Raw genomic sequence first — 23214 nt, 5'->3', positions numbered from 1 at the left:
GATACCAAATTAGTGGATACTGAATCATTGAGCCTATGGCAAAAATGGGGTTAGGTTCCAGGGAACCCTCTTCATCATATTCTCTGTGAACTTTATTAACCTGAATTGTAACTTGAAGTCTGTGGGGCTGGTGATAGCAAGGGCACATCAATATCCCCAATGTCTAATGTTTCCTTCTTTGTGCTGGTATTCCTTGATGCATTGAAGGTTGTGGTGATGGTGATTTCTCCGTGCCAGTTATGCCTTGACGTTGAAGATTTCTGGCCCACAATGAGACCTCAGAGTTCAGCAGTGAGGAGTTGCTCCTCACTGGAGGATGCATCCCATCCTCCTCCAACTGTTTCTTGGGTTAGAAACAGAGCAGCCCTCATGTAGCTTTCCAGAGACCTCTCATCACTGCCAGGATTATGAAGAGTCCTTGAGATGGTGCCCAAGATGGTGGAGCAAGTCTGGAAGCAGACACAAATGGGTCCTACAGTTCTTCATGGGCCAATGCCAATACCCATTTGATGCATAAAATTGACCCAGTCCAGACAATTCTCAAAAAAATGAGTCTAATTGGCTGGATGTGATTATCACACCTCCCCATCCCAACAGCCATATACCATATGGGGTCTCTTCCTCTCCCCACTGCACAGCACTGGCGCTGTCTTCCACTTGCAACGAGGCCGCTGTCTTGTTTCCTCCACATCCTGCAACCTCTCTTGCTCCTGCCTGCCTCCTTGTAGCTCCATTGAGCTCCCCTGAGCTGAGTGTACTGACACAGTATTCATGGATTATAAGAACAGAGTCTCATATAACAAGTGGTAGGTGACTGTTCTGCCCCTCATGAATAAGCAAATTCATGTATAGTGAAGTCGCATATAAAGAGATCTGACTGTAGTTGTTTCACGTTGCAGAATCCAGGTTGGTCTAAGGGTGCCATGATGTGGCTCACCTCTAAAGCTAATGCATGTCTTGGGCTGGTCAGGGCTGGTTCTAGGTCAAGGAGGCTGTGTGGCAAACTGTCCTCCATAGGCTCCCTCCTAACCAGGTGGACCCTAAGAGAATCTGTTCACTGCTACTGCAAGGAGGCTAAGGGGACTGAGGTGGTCTCAAGTGTCAACAGTATCCAGTATGATACCCTTGTAAAGGCTGTGGACCCTCAGCAGCTGCCCACCAATGCCAGCTCCTGATTCCAACCTGCCCTGGTCAGTGCCTGAATAGGAGAGTCAGACTGCCCCGTCCACTGCCCTGAGCTTAACTAAGGAGGAACAAGAATATAAAATAAATTTTCTATAATGGCTGTGGATTTTCCAAGTGGGCAACTGTGTACAGGATTAGTTCCACATCTAAGCTCCTAGCAAAGCAGGACCCTCCTATGTTGGTGAGTCCCCCTCAACCCTGTCTTTGTGGTAGGTATAATTTTGGCATTATGGGGTGTGTGGTGGGTTTTTCCTCATAAGATGTTGATGACAGCAACAAAGCTCCTCCTTTGTGTCTCCTCTCCTCCCATTGTTTCTGTGGGCTCAGCCCCTCCACCAGGGCCAGCAAAAGACTGTAAAACTGCTGTGCTGCATTACAAAGGAAGCGCTTGTGTCATCTCAGGGGCTTCTGGGCAACCTTCCATTTCCTGTCAGAGTGGCAATGGAATGACTCTCTTAGTCAAAAGAGTAACTCTTCCATCACTGGCTTCAGGTGCCTCAAGGTGCCTCTCCATCCTTGCATTATCCCCTCTAGGCCACTTCTCCAGGTATCCTCCTGTGATGACACAAGATGGCTGATCCCCTCCAGTTTGCGGCTGGGATGGGTGAGGGGAGGTGATAACAGAGCAAGTCTTGGCAGAGAGTTACTCCTTCACCACATGAAGTTGGGCACTTCAGGCATAAGCAGTGGTCCATCCTGGGGAGCCACATGGTGCCCACACTAATTCCATACATGCCAACATTTCATAGCTGAAAAAAGACATTATTTTGTGTGAGTGTTTCTTTTATTACACCAAAGATCACTTTGCCCAACTTGCCTTTTGTGAGTGTTCTTTAAGTGCGTACACATGTCCTCAGGACCAAGCCCTGAGGTTGTGAGAAGGCTCCAGGCCTAATCATGAGTGAGCACTGACTAAAAGAATCCATGGCGATATTCTCTTTCTCAAAGCCAATGGATAAGAGCAGGTCCTGCATTCCTTTCTCAGTGCCTGGCCTTCTCTGTCTTTTCTTCCCCCTCCTCCTTCTCACAAATTTTCACACAGTTTCCCTTTGTGACATTCTTATCTGAGAAAAGAGAGGCATGTTGGGGGATGTGGGCTCAGGCTTTGGTGTGGGCGGGAGGAGAAGCTGCTACATATATTTTTTTCCTTCCTGCTGCCAACAAACCTTTGTGGCTGTGTGGAATCAGAACGTGTAATTGAATCTCATACTTCAGAGCATTGGCCAATTCTTTTGCCACAGGAACTCTGTGTGTGTTCACAAGGAATTTTCCCTTTCTGTGATGTTATTTTTGAAGATTGTTGGCCCGGAGCTGCAGCCGAAAGGAATTTTACTTGAACACCAAGAAGGGTGTTCTTGAATTTTACTTGAACACCAAGAAGGGAGTACATGGATGAGATTTGCCTAGCATGTGTGTTTCATAGCACCATTCATGCCTGAGGCTGTGTCCAAACACAGCTTCCCCCACTAACTTAAAAAAAAAGATGTTGGTCAGTTTGTGGAGGAGAAGAGGTCTATTAGCAGCTATAGAGCATGGTAAGAACATAAGAACATAAGAACAGCCCCACTGGATCATCTAGTCCAGCTTCCTGTATCTCACAGCGGCCCACCAGATGCCCCAGGGAGCACACCAGATAACAAGAGACCTCATCCTGGTGCCCTCCCCTACATCTGGCATTCTGACTTAACCCATTTCTAAAATCAGGAGGTTGCGCATACACATCATGGCTTGTACCCCATAATGGATTTTTCCTCCAGAAACTTGTCCAAAAGGGGTTTTAAAGGCGTCTAGGCTAGACGACAGCACCACATCCTGTGGCAAGGAGTTCCACAGACCGACCACACGCTGAGTAAAGAAATATTTTCTTTTGTCTGTCCTAACCCGCCCAACACTCAATTTTAGTGGATGTCCCCTGGTTCTGGTATTATGTGAGAGTTTAAAGAGCATCTCCCTATCCACTCTGTCCATTCCCTGCATAATTTTGTATGTCTCAATCATGTCCCCCCTCAGGCGTCTCTTTTCTAGGCTGAAGAGGCCCAAACGCCGTAGCCTTTCCTCATAAGGAAGGTGCCCCAGCCCCGTAATCAACTTAGTCGCTCTCTTTTGCACCTTTTCCATTTCCACTATGTCTTTTTTGAGATGCGGCAACCAGAACTGGACACAATACTCCAGGTGTGGCCTTACCATAGATTTGTACAACGGCATTATAATACTAGCCGTTTTGTTCTCAATACCCTTCCTAATGATCCCAAGCATAGAATTGGCCTTCTTCACTGCCGCCGCACATTGGGTCGACGCTTTCATCGACCTGTCCACCACCACCCCAAGATCTCTCTCCTGATCTGTCACAGACAGCTCAGAACCCATCAGCCTATATGTGAAGTTTTGATTTTTTGCCCCAATGTGCATGACTTTACACTTACTGACATTGAAGCGCATCTGCCATTTTGCTGCCCATTCTGCCAGTCTGGAGAGATCCTTCTGGAGCTCCTCACAATCACTTCTGGTCTTCACCACTCGGAAAAGTTTGGTGTCGTCTGCAAACTGCGCCACTTCACTGCTCAACCCTGTCTCCAGGTCATTTATGAAGAGGTTGAAAAGCACTGGTCCCAGGACAGATCCTTGGGGCACACCGCTTTTCACCTCTCTCCATTGTGTTAATGGAGCTAATTGCATTGTGCTCCATGGTAGCTAATGGAGCTTCCAGCTTTCAGAAGCAGTCTATCTCTGAATAGCATATGATGGATCAAACAATAAGGGACGGTAGTTGCTTTCATGCCCTGCTTATGGGCTTCCCAGAGGCATCTGACTGGCTAATTTTGGAAACAGTTTTGGAACGCTGGACTAGAATTACTTTTTGTCTATGTTCTTCTTATGTTGTGGAGGATGAGTTTATGAACAAATGAAAGGAGCCTCTGTGCTCAGGGGCAGTGAACCTCTTAATCGTTAAGCTCCAGGATCAATTAACTTTAAAAGTTAACATAAGATGCTGTTATATTTATGTGCTGTATGTGGGCTTCTCCAATACTTCTGGCTGGTCACTGTTGAGACTAGGATTCTGGACCAGATGACTTTTGGTCTAATCCAGCAGGGCTCTTCGTTTGTTATTCATTTTGTTATTCATTTGTATGCTAGGTGCAAAGACTGGCTAGGTCTAGAGTTTATTAGCATTTCAGACCCCAGTGACAGTTAGGAAAAATAATAATAATAATAATAATAATAATAATAATAATAATAATAATAATAATAATAATAACAGGTATTTATATACCGCCTTTCTTGGTCTTTATTCAAGACTTTATTCAAGGCGGTTTACATAGGCAGGCTTATTTAAATCCCTTATTAAATAGGGATTTTTACAATTGAAAGAAGGTTCTTTCTTTCAAGAACCACTACATTTGGGTGTTTCATTCCGATCTGGCTTCACATTCTGGCCTCCATCCTCCCATGCTCAGAGCAGATGGAATAGCTCGGCTTCAGCTTGTCAGCTGCTTCAAGGTTGCACGGTGCTGGTGGCCTCGAACTGGCAACCTTGTGGATGTTATCTTCAGGCAGACGGAGGCTCTACCCTCTAGACCAGACCTCCTGCCCTGACCATACAACAGTATGGTTGTATCCAGTTAGTAAAATCCTTGTTATCTTGAACCCCCATTTGCAAATGCTTTCTGTCACAAGACATGCCAGGCTCATGTCCTGCCATCTTCCTGGTTCGCTCTTGAGAAGAAGACAGTTGAGATCCTGCTGCCCACTGGAGAATCAACAGAATTAGGAATGATTTCAAAAGGCCCAAACATTATGCTTGTGTTTTAGAGCAGGGGTGTCCAAACATTTTGGCAAGAGGGCCACATCATCTCTCCAACACTGTGTCGGGGGCTGGGGAAAAAAGAATTAATTTACATTTAAAATTTGAATAAATTTACATAAATGAATATATTAGAGATGGAATTTATATGAATGAATGCAGGTCTTGCAGTAGCTCACAGCCTTGCAAAGCTGGCCTTTCCTTTGCTGCCGATGCTGCATCACAGAGGTAAGCAAGCATCACAGAAACAGCAAGTAGTGGAGGGAGCCCTCATCCCACAGCTAACACAAGAGGTTGAAAAGTCGCCCTCAAGCTGAGAGCCGTAACATCAGGCTAGAACGGGCTCCGGCAAATCTCCAGAGGGCCAGATGCTCATTGGAGACTGGGGGCTCCCTGAGGGCTGGATTGGAAGTCCCCGAGGGCCACAAGTGGCCCCCGGGCCGGGGTTTGGGTACCCCTGTTTTAGAGCAAAGGTAGAGAAAGGAATTTGGAGGATCCTGAGAGCAAAATTTAATAGGTCATTGGATGCATAAAATGCAGTCATGTTCTTGCAATTTGACCTCAACTGAGTCCTTGACCTTGAGTCCAATACAATATTATTGTATTGTCCCCACTATACTGATTTACACCATCGATTTCTATTCCCATTTCTGGAAACTTTCATGGTTCAGATTCAGACCTGGTTTGGTACCTGCTGGATGGCAGAAATGAGTGTCACTCAATACATGTTGCAAAATATTTATTTGCAGTGCTGTCAAGATGTAAATCCCTGCTTTTCTATTCCCCCAGACAGTGATCCTGAACAATGACTGGTTGCAACCTTGGATGTTTTATTTTTGTTTACTATAAATTTGTTATTGCTGCCATTTAGTGGATATTGTTTATGCCAATAAAGGTTAAATGAATGAATGAATTTGGAGAAAAGGTACTAAGACTGAAATTCATTCAGAGATACAGAATTCTACCCCAGAATCTAAACCAGCATCCAATGATCCCATTGAGCTACAAGATAGTGGGGAAGTTGTGTTCTATGAACAGCAGGACAGCAACAATGCCAACACTGCTTGGGCAAACCACTTTCTAGGTGAATGAAAATGCAAAGCTGCTAGTTCTGCTGGGGGTGGGGGTGGGGGCTTGGAGGAATTCACAGGCAAAGATAGATGTATCAACAGTTATGGTGGTATCTGAAATCTCTGCTTCCAGTTCCATGGTCTGATCCAGCACGGCTCTTTTCTATTATTTTAATTTCAGATTTTGTGATAAATTCAAGTTATGCAACTGTTCTCAGGAAGGAAGGTGAAAAGTTAAGTTCTTGGATTACACCAAGTGCCAATGTGGCATAATTATTATTATTAATAATAATAATAACCACATTAACCATTATTAATAATAATAGTTATTATTGACCAATTCCTTTGAACCAGTTACCACTTCTCCTGTTAAGCTGTTTGTTTCTGGTTCAGGTTCAAGACAAAGGAGGTATATTAAATTTGGGTTCAGTTCTGGTTCACAGAAAAACGTTTCTTTTGAACCATAACAGTTCAAAACCTAGCCCCTTGCATCTGGGGCTTTTGCCCCATTGGACCTTACGGTAGGTCCGCAACTGTTTCTCCATCTGCTCAAAGCCTGAGAGGGAACTTGCCTAACTTCTATGAGAAAAAGTCTGGTGTTGCCACCAAGAAGGCCACTTCCTGGTATCTGCTGATCAAACTTCTGGGAATGGTGGGCCAGAGAGTAGGTAGATGTAGATGATCTCAGTTGGTTGCTTTCCCCAAAAGATCCTTTGAAATTAAAGTTGGCTTTGGATAATTTTATACAGCACTTTAAAAACTAGGTAGCAATTTCAAGCACAGAATACGGAGATTTGGAGAGAAATAGCAATTTTTCCATGGTGATTTTGCCAATTCTCAGCTTAAAGAAAAAAAGAAAAGAAAACTATCAGTACACTATAGGGGCAGGAATTGAGCACAAAGTGTTCATCAGTAGGCCGTTCTCTTGCAGAGTTGTTAGACTGTGTGTGTCAGAGCAGATAGAGTGCATCAGAGCGGAAATGATGTGTGTGTGAGTATAATAAGAGAGAAAGCAGACATAATGAAAGTGTGATATGCACAGAAACACATCTGAACTTACTCCAGTTTTTGCTTATGGTGTACTTATTGTGAGTATTTTTGTTCCTTTTCCAGCTGATGCAGCAGCAAACGGTCCTCTCAGCTTCCCATGGCAGCTTTATGAGCCCTACTAGTCTTACCTTTTCCCCATGCCACATTCAGCAAATTGGCACCGTCAGCTTAAATGGCCTGCCGGCCACTCCTATTGCACAAACCTCAGGTGTGTGTCTGGGTATCTAAAGCAACAGGGTGGAATAGCAATATTGTGAGGTGGGGCACATCCCCTACTATGTGGTTCACTTTCACCTCCATAAAGCAGCCCATCATTAGCCAATTTGTCCTCTTGTCCAGTATTATCTACTCTAACTGGCAGTAGCTTTCCTGGGTTTCAAATCAGAATTTCTCCCAGCCCTAGATGGGTTGCTGCCAGGGATTGAACTGGGACCTTCTGCATAACAATGCATATGTTCTTCCAGTAAACTATAGCCCTTTCCCATGGCCTCTTCAGCCTGGCAATGACTCTCCAGGGACCTGAGCGGAAAGAGGCCTTTGCCAGCTTGTTCCCTGAGATCTTTGTTACTGAAGACGCTGAGGAGTGAACCTGGGATCTTCCATTTGCTAAGTGTGTTTTTGTGGCCTTCTGGCTAAAAGCAAGAGCTTTACTGTATGCTTTTTGTCACACATGCACAAAGCTGCCTTGTGCTGAGTCAAATGATTGGTCTGTCTGTGCCAGTACTGTATTCCCCGGTGTGACTTGATAAGGGGTCTCCAAGGTCTTGGCTTGAAATGGAATCTAGGACTTGCTTTGTTAAGCTTACTTTGAACTGTGGGCTCTCCCTGTTTAAAAATATGCATATGATCTTTTCCAGTAGTGTCTCTTCTGGCTGACCAAGGACTTTTTGACTTTTTCCTCTGGATTCACTGTACTTGCTGAGGATTGAAGGGAGGAGGCAGCACTGGCCTAGCTAGGGCATCTGGCACCTGGGGTCTTGACATAGGATGCCCCCCGCCCACAAGTACCTGACCTGGAAGTAATGATGACCTCACCACCAATTACTTCAGGGTTTACTGAACATGCTCCTGCCCATCTCCACTTTGGCTACAAAATCTCTCATTTTCCCTTCACCCATGATATTGAAAATGCTCCCATAAACTGCCACACACACTGGCACTCAAGTAGCAAGGATTCTCCTTGGTTGCACTGGGGACCAGTGGCCCTTCAGAACCCAGACAGCAAATGGGTTCTTGAGCCTTTTGGTCTCAGACTGACAACTTAGTAATTGGCTAATGGTCTGACTGACTGAATTTTCAGTCAGACTGACAACTTAGTAATTAGGTGAAAGCTTCTTCTGAGTGGAGCAAAGCCCCACCCTCCTTGCCAACCCTTGCCAACCTCCTTGCCAACTCCTTGCTGGCTCCACTGCGCATGTATTTTGAAATTCCTTAGCTTTACAAAAATGTCAACTTCACACCAAAGTTGGCCTATGAAAAAGAGAGCAACAGGAAGCAGTGGAAGGCTTAGCCAATTAGTGGGAACACAGGAATTCACTCGGGGGCAGGCAAACCACTAGGGGATAAAACAATCTGCAAGACTGGGGGTCTGCAAGACTGCTGGGGATAGATAAACTAAATAGAGGATGCAAGAGTTGCTTTTTCCCTTTTTTGCCAGGAAAAAAAAGCAAAAATGGTTGGCTGTTCAGAGCAACTTGCAACCACTCAGAGCATCTTCTCCTGTGTTCTCAGGGCAGGCGGGTGCACACTGCTGCTGTTGCTGGAGAAGTAGCACCCCCCAGGTCCTAGAACCTGGGACCTTGGCCCCCCTTAGCTACAATAGTGGGAGACGGTTTACATGCATAAATTGCAGTTACCCATGGGGTGCAGGAATTGCATTGGCCAGTTTGGAAAAAAATGTCTTGAATGGGTTTGAACACAGACTCTGGTTAATTTCTTTACTCTCCACTAGCCAGGTTTAAAATGGCATGTATCCCCACAATTGGCCTGAAATTATAGGCACTCAGTGGTGATATACATGTTTTGCATGCAGAAAAATGCTCAACCAATCTTTGCAACTTCTTGTTTAAAAAATATTTCAAGTAATAGGGCTGAAAAAGACCTCTCTGCCAGTCAGAGGAGACTATGCTGGGATAAATGCACCAATGTGCTGATTCAGTAGAAAGCAGTTTTATAAATTTATCTGAAGCATCCACAGTTCTGTGATGGAGCACCAACTCCAGATGCAGAAGGTCCCTTCTTCAATTCCCATCAGCTCTAGTTAAAAGGATTTCAGGTCACAGAACTGGAAAAGATCTGCCTCAATCAATGTCTCTCAGAATATACAGTAGTGGGCTAGAAGGATTAGCAGTCTTCCTTGTTAATCATCTTTTTAATCATCTTCCTTTGTTGATGAAAGGCATCCATAGTTCAGTGAGAAAGCACACATTTTGTGTTATGAAGCCCCCAGGCTTTCCCTATTGTTTCCCCTATTGAAACATGATCTTGAATAGCAGGGCTAGCAAAGACCCAGGAGAGCTGCTGCCAGCCAGAGTAGGTAGCTAGACAGACCAATGGTCTGACTCCATTTGTTTTCACAAGCTATCATTCACTGCGGGCGCAATCCTAACCAACTTTCCAGCACTGACGTAGTGGGAACACAGGATTCCCACAGGATTCCCACAGGAACACACTAGGATTCGCATCACCCGGTGCAGGAGGCCTGGGCGTCACCTCATGCAGTGGGCAGGGCAACGCCCCAGGTGGTGGGCATGGTGGTGTACCATCGCCCCACCCCCACTGGTTTTTTGGCTGTATCTTTTGTTAAAACACAGATATTTCAATGTGGTTTGTTTCATTGCATTCTACATGAAATTACGCACTGATTGATATATAACATGATGGTATTATTCCTACACACACACACACACATACACGCACACACTTATTAACACTTTTTTGCAGCAGTTCTCAAACTTTTAGCACCGGGACCCACTTTTTAGAATGACAATCTGTCCAGGACCCATTGGAAGTGATGTCATGGCCAGAAGTGACATCATCAAGCAAATTAAAATAAATAATTCTAAATAATTAAATTAAAATATAAGAAATAATTAAATAAGAGGGAGCCAGTCCTGTTCCACCAAGTGAATTTTCTCTGTAGCCTGCCTGCAATAACTCCCCGCCAAAGAATCAGTGAGATCTTTAACCCTCCCCAGTGCCCAGTTTAAAGTTCTTCTATTTCAAGCATATCAAAATAAAGACCCTCCTGGCTTTGCAAGTGCAAAATAGAGAACTTTCCCCTTACCAGTTGAAGCCTCTTTTTTTGTCCTTTTTGGTGGGGGGGGGGGGAGGCTGCCTTCTGGAACACTTGTTGCGCTCCAGTTCGATTGGATCTGGTGTCCTCATATTCCCCTTTGCCTGGCCAAGGCACGTCTGCCTACTGTAAACGCGACTGTGAGGCATAGGGCTCAATAGACTTGCAGCTGGGAGGGAGGGACCTCCTTCTCCTGTGTTTTTGGGGGCTGCATTCATTGGATCAGGACCATTCGGACCTTGTTGGAGTCCTCTCAGCCTGCCCTTTCCAATGGACTAAGGCAAGTTTGCCTACTCATGAGTAGATGTGGCCACGTGGCTTCGTTTCAGGCTCAATACACTCGCAACTGGGAGGGGGACCTCCTTCCCGGGTGTTTTTGGGGGGCTGCATTCATTGAATTGGGACCATTCTGGTGTCATTGGATTCCTCTCAGCCTGCCCTTTCCGACAGGCTAAGGAAAGTACGCTTACATGCAAGTAAACGCATGATACGGCTCACTTTCACTTTCCATAGGGCTCCCTCCATTTTTTCTTTCTGTTTTTTTGGCCTTAACTTTTGAAGGAAAGGAGCTATTTCACTCTGTTTTTTGCATTACATTCCGCTGGACATTCTGCATCCAACAGTGTATGGTGTGACGGGATAGCTCCTAAAGCTGCAATTTTAGTGCATCCCCCCAGGGCGCGTCACCCCCCGGTGCATCACCCGGTGCGGCCCGCACCCCCCGCAGCCCCCTAGCAACGCCAGTGGCTGTGCCAATGTGGTTTGCATTGCATCCTGCAGTGGGGAGGTAGTCAAAGGGGCCTTTTCAAGCTAAGGGCATGTTTGTTACCTTACCTTGGGTAAGGTATTGCATTGCGACTAAGTCAGTACTGGAAAGTTGGTTAGGATTGTGCCCTGAGTTACAGAGCTCACAGTTCTTTGCTTATTATTGATTTAATTTTGTCTGGGGCTTTTAATGAATATGGCATTTTGCAAAGTAAATTTCCTAAAGAGAAGAGATAGCTCCCTGGTTCTACATTTTTACAGTCAAACTGTCAACAGGGAAAGAAGAAAGGGGAGAGTTTATGGGCATAACAGCCCAATCCTAACCAACTTTCCAGTGCCAATGCAGTTATGCACTGTGTATGCTGCATTCTGTGGTAGGAGGACAATCACAGCAGCCTCCTCAAGGGCATTGTGGCTGCATCAGTGCTGGAAAGTTGGTTAAGATTGGGCTACAAATTGCAGTTACTCATATTGAAGCTTTGTATGGAGATAGATAATCATATAAAAAACCCAAAACTTACAACCAGTCCCTGAGCTCCCTTCCTCTCTTTTAGAGCCCTCCTGCTCTAAAAATATTGTGGTACATCTGTCTTCAGTCTTTGTCTCTTCCACTCTGCAGGGTTACATTCGCCTCCTCTCTTGAGCACAACTGCTGTCCCAGGGCTGGTTGCGCCCATCGCAAACAGCTTCCCTGGAGTTCTCCCTATCCCAAGCAGTCATCCCACCCTGGAGGCAGTGTATGCAAATGGCCTTGTGCCTTGCACAGGTATGTAGCTCTAGCAGCATGCAGGGCATCAAAAAGGGAAGGGAAGAGAAATCCCCCTTTCCATTGCTGGAGCCGCTTAAAAGGTAAGGGCTGGGGACCAACTTGGCAGTGGTGCATGGGAAGATGGGTGGGATGGAGGTTGAGGAGATTTTAATTTTGGGGGTTGGAATGCTTGTCTCTTATGCATTGCACATTATGAGTCTTCATCTTCTGAGCTGTGCTTGGATAATGTTTGAATTCATCACTAGTTTTTAGACCAGGGGTGTCCAAACATTTTGGCAAGGGGACCACATCATCTCTCTGAAACTGTCAGGGGCCGGGGGAAAAAATAATAAATTTATATTTAAAATTAATTTACATTTAAAATTTGAATAAATGAATATATTAGGGTGCAATCCTAACCCCTTATGTCAGTGCTTTCAAGCACTGACATAAGGGCAATGAAGCTTCAAGGTAAGGGAACAAACATTCTCTTACTTTGAGGAGGACTTTGTGAGTGACACCCAACTGCAGGATGCAGCACATGTCCCATTGGTACCGCAATGCCAGTGCTGGAAAGCGGTAGAATAGCGCCCTTAGAGAAATAACTTAAATGAATGAATTCTCACAATAGCTCAAGGCCTATTATAGACCTTGCACAAAGCAAGGCTGACCTTTCCTTTGCTGCCACTGCTGCTTCACAGACTGAAACTGCAAGCAGCAGAGGAACCCTTGGTTGGCCCTCACACTGAGAGCAGTTGCATTGGACCGGTGTGGGCTCCAGTGGGCCAGAGGCTCATTGGAGATTAGGGGCTCCCCACGGGCTGGATAGGGGGTCCCTGAGAGCCGCAAATAGCCTCCAGGCCACGTTTTGGGCACGGTTTTAGACCAAAGTCCTTCTAGTCCAACAGTCTGTTTTCAACAGAGGTTAGCCAGATGCTTTCAGGAAATTCACAAGACCATGTATAAAGGCAAGACCTCTTCTTCTGCTGTTTCCAACTTCTGGTGCTTGGATCTAGTACATCTGGTACTTATAATGTCTAGTTATTAATGGCTGATTCTGAGTACTGGTGTAGCTAATTTTGAACTCACTGGTTCTGTTTTAGGACTTTCAGATCATTTGAGGCATAAGTAGATTTTTCTTCCTTTGTTACTCACGCCTTCATTCCATCCTTTTAAAAAATCTTTTTCCCTCCAGCCCAGAACCCATCAGTAACAGAGACCCTGCATCCAGCCTTCACCGGAGTCCAACAGTATGCAGGTACTGCTGTTGACTTCCTTGATATTCTCTTCCTTAATACTGCTGGGACCTGTAGCAGCATTGTAAGCTGCCTTGTACTGAGTTGATCTTTGGTTCATTTAGCCCAGTCTAGTCTACACTGACTGGCAGTAGTTCTCCAAGGCACCTTGGAAAACTTTCCAAGGAGCCTTGGAGGAAATGAAAAAGACATTGATTGTACTAGTCCTTCCCAGTTGTACCTGGAGATGCCATCACAGACTGAAACCAATGTAAAGCAGGTGCTATGGCTCCACCATGTGGAACTGCATTCTACTAAGAACATCGGTCTACCTAGCCCAGTGTCTTCTCTGACAGGTTGTAGCTTTCCATGGTTTCAAGCAGACCTACAAGCAGATACTGCCAGGGAACTTCTGCATACAGGTGTTAAAGTTTCACTCAACAATTCATACACTCCCTGGTGAGGATCACAGGGGCAGCTTGGGATCTGAGATGTCATGCCAAATCCTACTCCCCCTTATCTGATGATGTGCCAGTTTCTGCTCCTCTCAGTCCCTCAATTAGGAGAAGGAAGTGTGGAGGAGAACGATGGACCAGTGAGACACTTTAGCCCACCACTCTACTGGGCTAACCGTCCTCTTCCATTTCCACTTCCACACTTCCTCTTCCACTTCATCCCCCTCTTTCTTTCCCAATCCAGTGGGAAATTGGGAGTGGGAGGAGGAGGAACAGTGGAGGCAAGTGAGTGAACTGAGATGGGTATCCTGTGCCAGTCTGCCACCTGAGGGAACTGCCTCAGTCCTGGGTACTTTCACATGTCAGAAAAGCATGTCAGAAAAGCAGTCCTCACACTGTCAGCTGTCCAGATGACAATGGAAACCTTAACCTGGGAAATTCATGCAGCTGTCCACAGAACTTGAGGCTCAAAATACCCCATAAAATAATTGCACTGTTTTCCACCCCGTAGCTAGAAAGCTGAAATTTGGGGCTCATCTAGACAAAGTCACCCTGATTACTAATCAAGTCTGAAAAAGAAACATTTGTCCCTATTCTTGCAGAATGCAGGCCTAAACATTCTATGAATTTTAGTAATTTATATCCATGGCACTTTCTGAATATTTGAAACACTTCACAGGCATCAGTCATCTAATATTGTTTTCTGGAGTTTTCTGGGTTCATGTCAGACCACCTAGTGATTTCATGTCCACAGTGAAACTTAAAGGAGGTTTCTGTATTTGTATCTCAGCCTTGACACAGCACTGTTTCATCTTGTCCCCCCTCCCCCCATAGCCATGTACCCAGCTGCAACCATCACCCCGGTAGCTCAGGCAATTCCGCAGCCACTTCCGATCCTTCAGCAACAGCAACGAGAAGGTAAGTCATTTTTGGTACAAATGTAGGGGAACAGGGTGAGTAGAAAAGCACGAGAGCTTTTCTTATGAGTAGAAGAGCAACACTATGGGACATGCTATAGAGGGAAAAAAAGATCCCCCGTATTTTTATGGTTTTATTTCTCCATATATGTCTCCCACATTGATTCACTCAAACTAGAGGTAACATTACTGACTTGGTTTAGGTGGGGGTAAATTCATTTAACCGCAATGTGGTAGCTGTGCATGGGCCTGATCCAGGTTGGGACTGTAACTCAAAGGTGGAAAGTATTTAATCTCTTAATGCTCTGCCATCTTCTCACCAAGCACCCTCCCTTCCTGTGGGTGTTGTTATTGTTAACAGTATTTATATACCTCTTTTCAACAAAAATTTCACAAAGTGGTTTACAGAGAAAATCAAATATCTAATGCTGCGGTTTTCAAACTCTCTGGGAGTTTGAAAAGCGCAGTAAGTTCTTGCAAGAGAGGGGAGGGAGGCAGCGGGGGCGGGGGGAAGGCAGCAACACGATCCCCAGGATCACATCACTCAGGGGGGCTACAGGGACTGGGATGTACTCACCAGCTGGCTCCCCAGCTGGTTTGAAGTGAAAGTAGAGCAAAACCGGAAGTGGAGCGTGATCGCTCTGCACCCTGCAGGCGCTTGCACAGTGGTGAGTACATCCCAGTCCCTGCAGCCCCGTTAGCAACATGATCCTGGGGACAGCGTCGCTGCCTTCCCCCCTGCCCCCACCCCTTAAGGCCAGTCACGATGCCCCAGTCTGAATACCACTGATCTAATGGCTCCCTGTCCCAAAAGGGCTCACAATCTAAAAAGATGCAAAAGAACACCAGCAGACAGCCACCAGAAAAGACACTGCTGGGGTGAGATAGGCCAATTACTCTGCCCCTGCTAAAAAGAGGAGCGCCCACTTGAAAAAGTGCCTCTTACCCAGTTAGCATGGGTTGTACTCCGTTGCATCCTTTTGCCTTCTGCCTACAGGTCCAGAAGGCTGTAACCTCTTCATCTACCACCTCCCGCAAGAGTTTGGTGACAATGAGCTGATGCAAATGTTTCTTCCTTTTGGGAACATCATATCCTCAAAGGTGTTCATGGACCGAGCCACAAACCAGAGCAAATGTTTTGGTGAGTGAGTGAGGGGTTTCCACGCTGCAGCACACAGAAGAAAAACCTGGAAAAATCCTGCAAAAGTGGGCACTGGCTTTTGTGCTGCAGTAGAGCCTGTATTGAAGCAAAGATGAGTGGTGGGGCGGGGGAGCTAGAGGCAAGGGTAAACAGAGGGAGAATATGTATTCAGTTCAGTTACATTTATGCTTATGGTCATAGATTATTGTAGAATTGTTTCTGTTTCTGATGGTAAATCAGCAGTTACTAGGTTGAAATTACAGGGAGACGGATTTAGGCTAGACACGAGGAAGAATTTCCTCATCAAGGAACCAGAACAGTTTGCCTTCTGCAGCAGTGGGCTCTCCATCATTGGACAGCAGAGACTTGATGGCCACCTAGCAGGGATTGGTCTAGGTGACCTCCATGGTCCCTTCCAACTCTGTGGTCATCAGCTGTTTAACTTATATAATAGCTACAGGTATATTGTATAAATATGTATGAGGCTGGAGAAAGACAGTGGCCTATAAGATAACCGGAAATTGTAAGAAAAGAGGCTTAACTCCACAGAGCGTACCAACATACTCCTTTTGTCATAATGTTGCCTCTGGTCAGACTTAACAAGTCCTTGAAATATTCCAAGAACCTGCCAAATCTATTTATCAGGGGTGAAGGTGTGATGGGTGTACGCATGTCACAGCCTTCAGTACTCACATTCTTCAGTTCTCTGTGTCCAGGTGAATTGTTGTTGTTTGATTTGATTTGATTCATTAATATAAAAATCAAACTAAACAGTTAAAGCAGTGATTTTCAATCTTTTCCATCTCACGGCACACTGACAAGGCACTAAAATGGTCAAGGCACACCACCAGGTTTTTGTCAATTGACAAGGCACACCATGCTGCCAGTGGGGGCTCACATCTCCCATTTGCCCTATTAATAAATGACCTTCCCCCCAAATTCCTGTGGCACACCTGTGGACCACTCGCGGCACACCAGTGTGCCATGGCACAGTGGTTGAAAATGGCTGAGTTAAAGAAAGGAGTGGAAAAACAGTAGATTCAGGATTATTGTTGTTTTCAGTTCACACACTGAACGTTTTTTTTTAATGAGACCATATTTATGAGACCTAGGAACTTGAGAAAACAAGAACTGCAACATCCACAGGCGTTCAACTCCACTCACTCCAGTTATTTCCAAACAAAAACACAGTCTTCAAAATAACAAACCAGATCTGCTTCTGGCATCACCTGGAGTCCTGGGGATGAATGGAGTACCCATTAATTCTCAAGTACCCAAAGGTATCCAGAGTGCCTGAGGTAGGCTAGTGGTGTTTTCACTGGCTTCAGTCTGAAATTGAATCTGGAATTTGTAGGTGTGTTCCTGCTGAAGATTAGTAGCAGCAAAAAAACAACAACACCTTGTTGTATGTACCTCTGCCTCCATCCCTTAACTCCAGGTTTTGTGAGCTTTGACAACCCATCCAGTGCCCAGACTGCCATCCAGGCCATGAATGGCTTCCAAATTGGCATGAAAAGGTTGAAGGTGCAGTTGAAACGACCCAAGGATGCTGGCCACCCCTACTGATGGCGATATGTGCATATGTAATGGAATCTGTGCTCCAAGAGGTAATGTGAGAACATCTGCTATCTTGGTTGAGTTGAGTTGAGTTTCGTATCTCTTCCCACATCCCTAATGGGCAGGAAACACCAAGCAGGTTGCCACATGAAAATGGTTCTGAGGGTTGGCTCCAGGTTTGAGGAGACTCTCAGCAAGAGGCCCTCCAGTGGACTTCCTCCTCCTTGAGTAGGCTCCCCTAAGGTTTGAGGAGGGGGTTTACACATGCAACAATGATAGACAATTGAAAACACCAACATCTCAGAGTTCTTGGAAGTAATGAGAACAGGTCCTTATCAGTCTATTTTGGAGATCATTTTTCCCCTCATAATTTACATACAAATACACTTCTGCTTAGGAAATCCCCTGCATGTGCAGAAACCACTCCCTCATTTTTGGGTGATCCCATTTAACTGCCAAACAAGGCATTGGACTGTTCAAGTTCAGTACTAGAAGGAAGCATGATTAGTTATCTTATAAGCTGATAAGTTTGTGACCTTTGTGAAGAGAAGCCACCCCAGTTGGGGAAACCAGACTTTCTAATTTCTCATCTCTTTACCACCTAGGTGAAGGTTTTTAAAAATCCTCTTCCAGTTAATTTATTTCTTTTGTTTCAAAGAAGAGATTCAAGAACTATTTTTTCTGCCTTTCTTGGGGAGAAGCCTTCCCCAAGGATGCACTGTTTATGAGAATGGATCTTTCAAGACCATTGACAGCTCCCCCATAGGAACTGAGAGTGTGGACTACTCAAATGACTTCATTGCACCTCTAAGGTCACCACGGTGAGTGGCCATAGAACACTGGCTTATAAAATGTATATAAACAGAAAGATATATATATATATATATATATATTACAGTCACTCTATTTTTTTTTTTAAACGTTATCAAGTCACAGGACCAAACTTTTCTTCCTTCTTCATTGGCCAATCGAGGGTAAGTAGAGGTGAGGAGGGGAGATATTTCAGATAGTGCCTGATCCTTGAGAAACTTTGGGGAAGGCTTGATTTCAGAAGAAGGCATGCCCCAGACGTCTTGCCTAAGGCTGTTCTGAATGAGAAGGTTTTTCCCAGTGCATCTCCTGCCAGGGACAGGATATGTCCATCTGGGGGTTGTTCTCCTCCAAGTGGAAACCATAAGATGTTGGGCCTAACTTAGAAGGCTCCATTAATGGACAGAGGTACGCCAAGTGCCTTTTGTGGTGTCAACATCCCGACTCTGCTGACTGTTCTGGAAGACAGAAAAGAAACAATGTCTCTCTTTCTCAGCAGCCAAATCCTGTCCAAATGGAGAGATAACTGTTAAACCATCTTTAAGTGTAAGGAAAAGGGCGTGGGGGAAAGCAACACAATTAGGCTGACGACACTGCCTCCAGAAATGAACTCAAAGGACTCTTTGAGCTGTTCTGTGGACATTGACATTTCAGACAGGTCGGATATGACCCCAAGAAGATGCAGGAGAAACATTGCAGAAGAATCATTGCAGAAGAATTATCTTCAACAGACACATCAATCAGTATGCAACATGTGTATATATCTCTATATGAAACACCGTAGAGACTAGCACAGCCAAAGATATGGCTGGTTCTTTTGAAGTGAGGTGGGAAACCGCAGCCTGTCTCACCAAGGCTGCACTCCTTCCCACCAACAGCACACTGCCTCTCTCATGTGAGATTTCCCCCCAGTCTCCCTCCTACATTCTTGCTCCTTCCCCATGCCCAGCACTTCCTAAAACCCCTGTTTCTTCAGCACCAATGCAGCACACAGACTCTGTCCCCAAGCCCCTCCAGTCCCTCTAAGAACTGCACTGTTGGATCAGACCAAAGGTCCATCTAGCCCAGTATTTGTTGCCAACAGTGATCAGCAAGATGCCTTCTGGAAAGCTCACCAGCAGGCCATGAAGGCACCGGCCCTTACTGTTATTTATCCCCAGCCCTTGGCAGTTGAAGGCAGATTGTCCCATACATGTATTATCCAAGGTGTCTCAGTTAAGACCTACTGATGGATCCTATCTTCCCTAAGATTCACCCTGCTGGATCAGACCAAAGGATCATCTTGCTCAACATTCTGTTTCCAAAAGGGGTCAGCCTCTGAACACTTCCAAGCAGGACATGAAAGTGATAAGCCGTTCCTGTTTATCCCCTTAGCCTCTGAAGTAGACTGCCTCTATACATGGAGGTTCAGTTTAGCTATCACACCTAATAGCCATTGATACATGTAGCCAAGCCTTGAGGTTCACAATGGGACCATAAAAATGGCTGTGCTGGATGAGACCAAGGGTACATCTTGACTTGTACCAGTGTCCCTCTCAAAAACTCCTTAGCGGCCCCCCTACTGTACCCCTTATATCCCCACAACACCTCCTGCCCCTAGGCCGGTGTCAGAATTAAAGCACATAAAAACACACACTGCTTAGCTACTGCCGCAGGAGATCTGATATGCCAAGGGTAACTGTTTGACCAAAAAAAGTATTTTTTTAATCGCTACACGTGATCTCCTGCTTAGCAAGTATGAAATATGCCAGAATTTGATTATGTACTTAAAACATTCCTGTTATTGTGTAAATGTGTGTGTGAACGATTGGTTGTGTGTACGCAAGCATCAAAACAGCTTTCCAAGTGGTTGGGTCCGGGCAGCAGAAGCTGAGCCGTTCTGGCATCAGCATATGTGACATTGTTCATGTGCCCACAGGGGTTATGAACAAACCTTATACTGAGTGGCGTACAACTTTGGTCGGTCTAGTACAGCACTGTCTGCTCCAATTGGCAGTTGTAGCTTTCCAGCATCTCAGACAGGGATCTTGCTGAATACAGCTTCCTGAGATTATTTTAACCAGAGATGCCAGGGACTGACCCTTGGACACAGCTGCATGTAAAGCATTGCCTTTAAAGCACTGGGCCAGCACACAGTTATAGTTTGATGCCAGTCAGCCCCTCCGCTTCCTCCTGGCAAATTGTCAAAATAGAGGGTGTGGCACCAGAAGGGGAAAAAAGAGCAGATATCACTACTATCCCTGCAGATCTCATTTGCTTAGTTGGTGAGTTGCTTACTCCTAATCCTGGAGTTGCATGATCACGGCCAGGGCCGTTCACCAAATCTGACCCTCCATGAGTAAGTAAATGATAACATTTGAATGGGTCCTTGATAATGAGCAAATACATCATGCAAAACAACACAGAATTGCAAGATGAGTATACTGTTAAGATTGGGTTTACCATTGTTGTCTTTAAAAAGTGTGTGGTGGCCATTAGTTTGCACCCTTCTACCTTGGGAAAAGAAACTGCTTCAAGCCAACTTCCTTAAATACTCCAGTTAATTGAGGAAAACCCCACAGTGCCAACTAACAGGTGACTAGTGGGAAAGACATGTTTAAACTGGAATAGTTAAACCCCATTTCCTCCTGGAACCATTCTTCTCCAAACTGCAGTTGTTTTTAAAAGGTTCCTGAAGAACCTTTTCAATCCAGTCACAAGAGAGACTGTTTAAACTTTTGGTTGTGTGCATGCTGTGATTCTTGGAGACCACAGGATGAGGGACTGACCACTGAAATCTGGCGTCCTGGGAATCTCAGTTCATTTTTTAAAATGAAACCCCTCCCCCGCCAAGTCTGTGCAGAGGCACTTGGAAGCACTGCGATGCCAGAATGTTATCTAAATACAATTTCAGATGATTGGTGCCAAGGTTTCAGTGATTTCGGCCTATCCATTGCTGAGCAAAGCCAGAACCAATTATGCAATGTAGTAAAAATTGCAGCATAACCTATGCAAAATGGGTGAGGTGGGGGAAATAGCAGCCCATGGGGTTCCTTTATGCACTTTGGACACTATGCTACAATGTACTATGGCCACAGCACATTGCTTCTGGTGCAGGAACTGACCTCCTAATCCAGATGTCCCCAGTTCAAATCTTGCCTTTGTCACCAACTTACTTGGTGGCTTTAGGCAAGCTGCTTTCTCTTGGCCTCAGTCTCCTGTCTGCAATATGGGGATAAGCAGAAGAGCAAATCTGGACACACTTATAACCTTGTTCTTTTCGAACACACGCTCCACGCACTATACAGAAACTGCTTCAGAAGTTATGCTTCTGCAGCATGCTTTGCAGCAGCATGATGGGCTGTTGAAGAAACAGTCTGAAGCACACTCTTCCTCCTTGGGCACCAGAACTAACACAGTTCTTTGGATCCCCCCCCGCCCCATATGCAAAGCAGCAGTCAATTAAAGAGGGAAGGAATCACAGGCCACAACACAATCCTATGCGTGTTTACTCAGAAGTAAGCCTCACTATGTTCAATCAGACTTATTCCCTGGCAGATATGCTTAGGATTGTATAGCATGATACATTTCCATTTCAAGTCTCCCCACAGCCATGAACTCACTGGAGAGTCTTAAGAAATCGGTATACCTTTACACCTCCAAAATTTGCCTTGGTGGGGAGGATAATGAATATAGAACACATACAGGATTGTTATAAGAATGCCTGAACCAATGTATGTGAAGCACTTTGCTTATTCAGCAGAGTGCTGTCTGCTCAGTATGAATTTTCAAAACAGTCATCAAAGAATCTAGTTAGACAATTCTCAAGTGACTTGAGGTTTTAACCTGCTTGGTTAACCTCACCAGTTTTGTGTGAAATCAGGAACTACCCAATCACAACATGGAGAAGTAGGCCCCCCCCCATCCTCTTCCCTCAAACAGCTCATTCAAAATGAATCCCCAGTTGCAGGTCCCTCCAGATGTGAGCACACTGCCATGTGCACACACATTGTTCACCATCTTTCCAGAGCTGGAAATGTATCCAGCCTGTGCTTCTCAGAACAGCGGGTCAGAAAGAGAGGAAGAATGTATGAAGTGGTGTGAATGACCTTATGCGTTTTCTAAAAGTCCACGTTTACAGCTGTAAATGCAATTTTTTTATACTTAACTGTCAATTCTGTAAGTGATTTGTACAATGCCGTTCTATTTCTGCTATGAAGTAATTTCATGACAGCTGAACCTTAACCAGAACTTGAAAGAGAAATATAGAGATAGATAAATATATACACCTATTACCCCCCCCCCACACCTTAAAAGGACATTTGAAAAATTGAGTGGAATCGGAGAGAAAATAAGCACACTGGATGAGGTGTCTCTCGCCCTTGCCCATCCCTTTCCATCACAATTCTTGCTGCAACTGTTTAACATATTTGCAGGTGGAATATACCAATAGACATCTGTGTCCAGCTCCTTTGCTGTGGTCTTACAGAACCTTATGACTTTTATTGAATAAATTTGATTTTGTTTGAATAAATTGGACATGAGTGGTGTCTCCAATACTGCAGCTGAAAGATTTTTCTCTCTTGGAAGCAGGGCTGGCACAAGATCTCCTAGCACCCAACCAAATGCCACCCTCTCCCACACAATAGCATGTTAACTGCTGCTCCTTCCCCTGCCCCCTGGGTTTGAAAAGGAAGCGTGTGGAGGAGAGGTAGGCTAGAATATCAGAGCAACATTCCGCACATCCCTGCACTCTCACTGTGTTTCAGCCAATGTCACATTTCAAAGTGAACTCCATATACACAGCCAGGGCATGGCCACCTGGGAGAGGCCACCTGGGAGAGGGGGGTTTCACAGCACACTCATTTCTGAACTGGAAACATGTCACAAAAGGAAAGGCCCTCTACACTTGCTCAGGAGGCACTGGGTGCTGGAAGTTTTGTAAACCAAACCGACATGTCCAATGTTATGCCAGCCATGTGGAACAGGCACTTCATTTGAGGAGGGATCAGCACTTAAAAAAGCTAAATAGCCCAGGAAACCAGCAAAGATGCCCTCTCATATAGGGACTGGAGTTACCTGCTTGCTGGCAGCCATATGGCTACGCCTTACGGGAAAGTGCCCTCAGAATCTCCAGTTTCTGGCATGCATAACATGTACAGTGCACCAGTCATAAGGCCAAGTACATGATGCTTAAAGTGCACA

General features: G+C 45.3%; 1 protein-coding gene across 46 annotated transcripts in view; it reads left to right on the top strand.

The window, feature by feature from the left end:
• The window catches only part of CELF5 (CUGBP Elav-like family member 5), a 123905-nt gene extending 106676 nt beyond the window's left edge, over positions 1-17229 (top strand). For 8 of the 46 annotated variants that reach the window (XM_066635323.1, XM_066635345.1, XM_066635341.1 and 5 more), the window contains 6 exons: positions 7171-7315; positions 11787-11933; positions 13111-13173; positions 14440-14523; positions 15520-15602; positions 17101-17229. In XM_066635323.1, coding sequence (XP_066491420.1) covers positions 7171-7315; positions 11787-11933; positions 13111-13173; positions 14440-14523; positions 15520-15602; positions 17101-17229 — 651 coding nt within the window. Of the gene's footprint in view, positions 1-7170; positions 7322-11786; positions 11934-13110; positions 13181-13427; positions 13431-14439; positions 14528-15519; positions 15664-17100 lie in introns of those variants that run through there. The other 38 variants (XM_066635343.1, XM_066635337.1, XM_066635339.1 and 35 more) reach the window with 8 other exon arrangements.
• Positions 17230-23214: the final 5985 nt, after the last annotated feature.

This window comes from Tiliqua scincoides, chromosome 8 (genome assembly GCF_035046505.1).
Source record: "Tiliqua scincoides isolate rTilSci1 chromosome 8, rTilSci1.hap2, whole genome shotgun sequence".
In the NCBI taxonomy this organism is placed as follows: Eukaryota; Metazoa; Chordata; class Lepidosauria; order Squamata; family Scincidae; genus Tiliqua; species Tiliqua scincoides.
The sequence above is the reverse complement of the archived record's forward strand: the minus strand, read 5'-3'. Positions and strand labels throughout refer to the sequence as shown.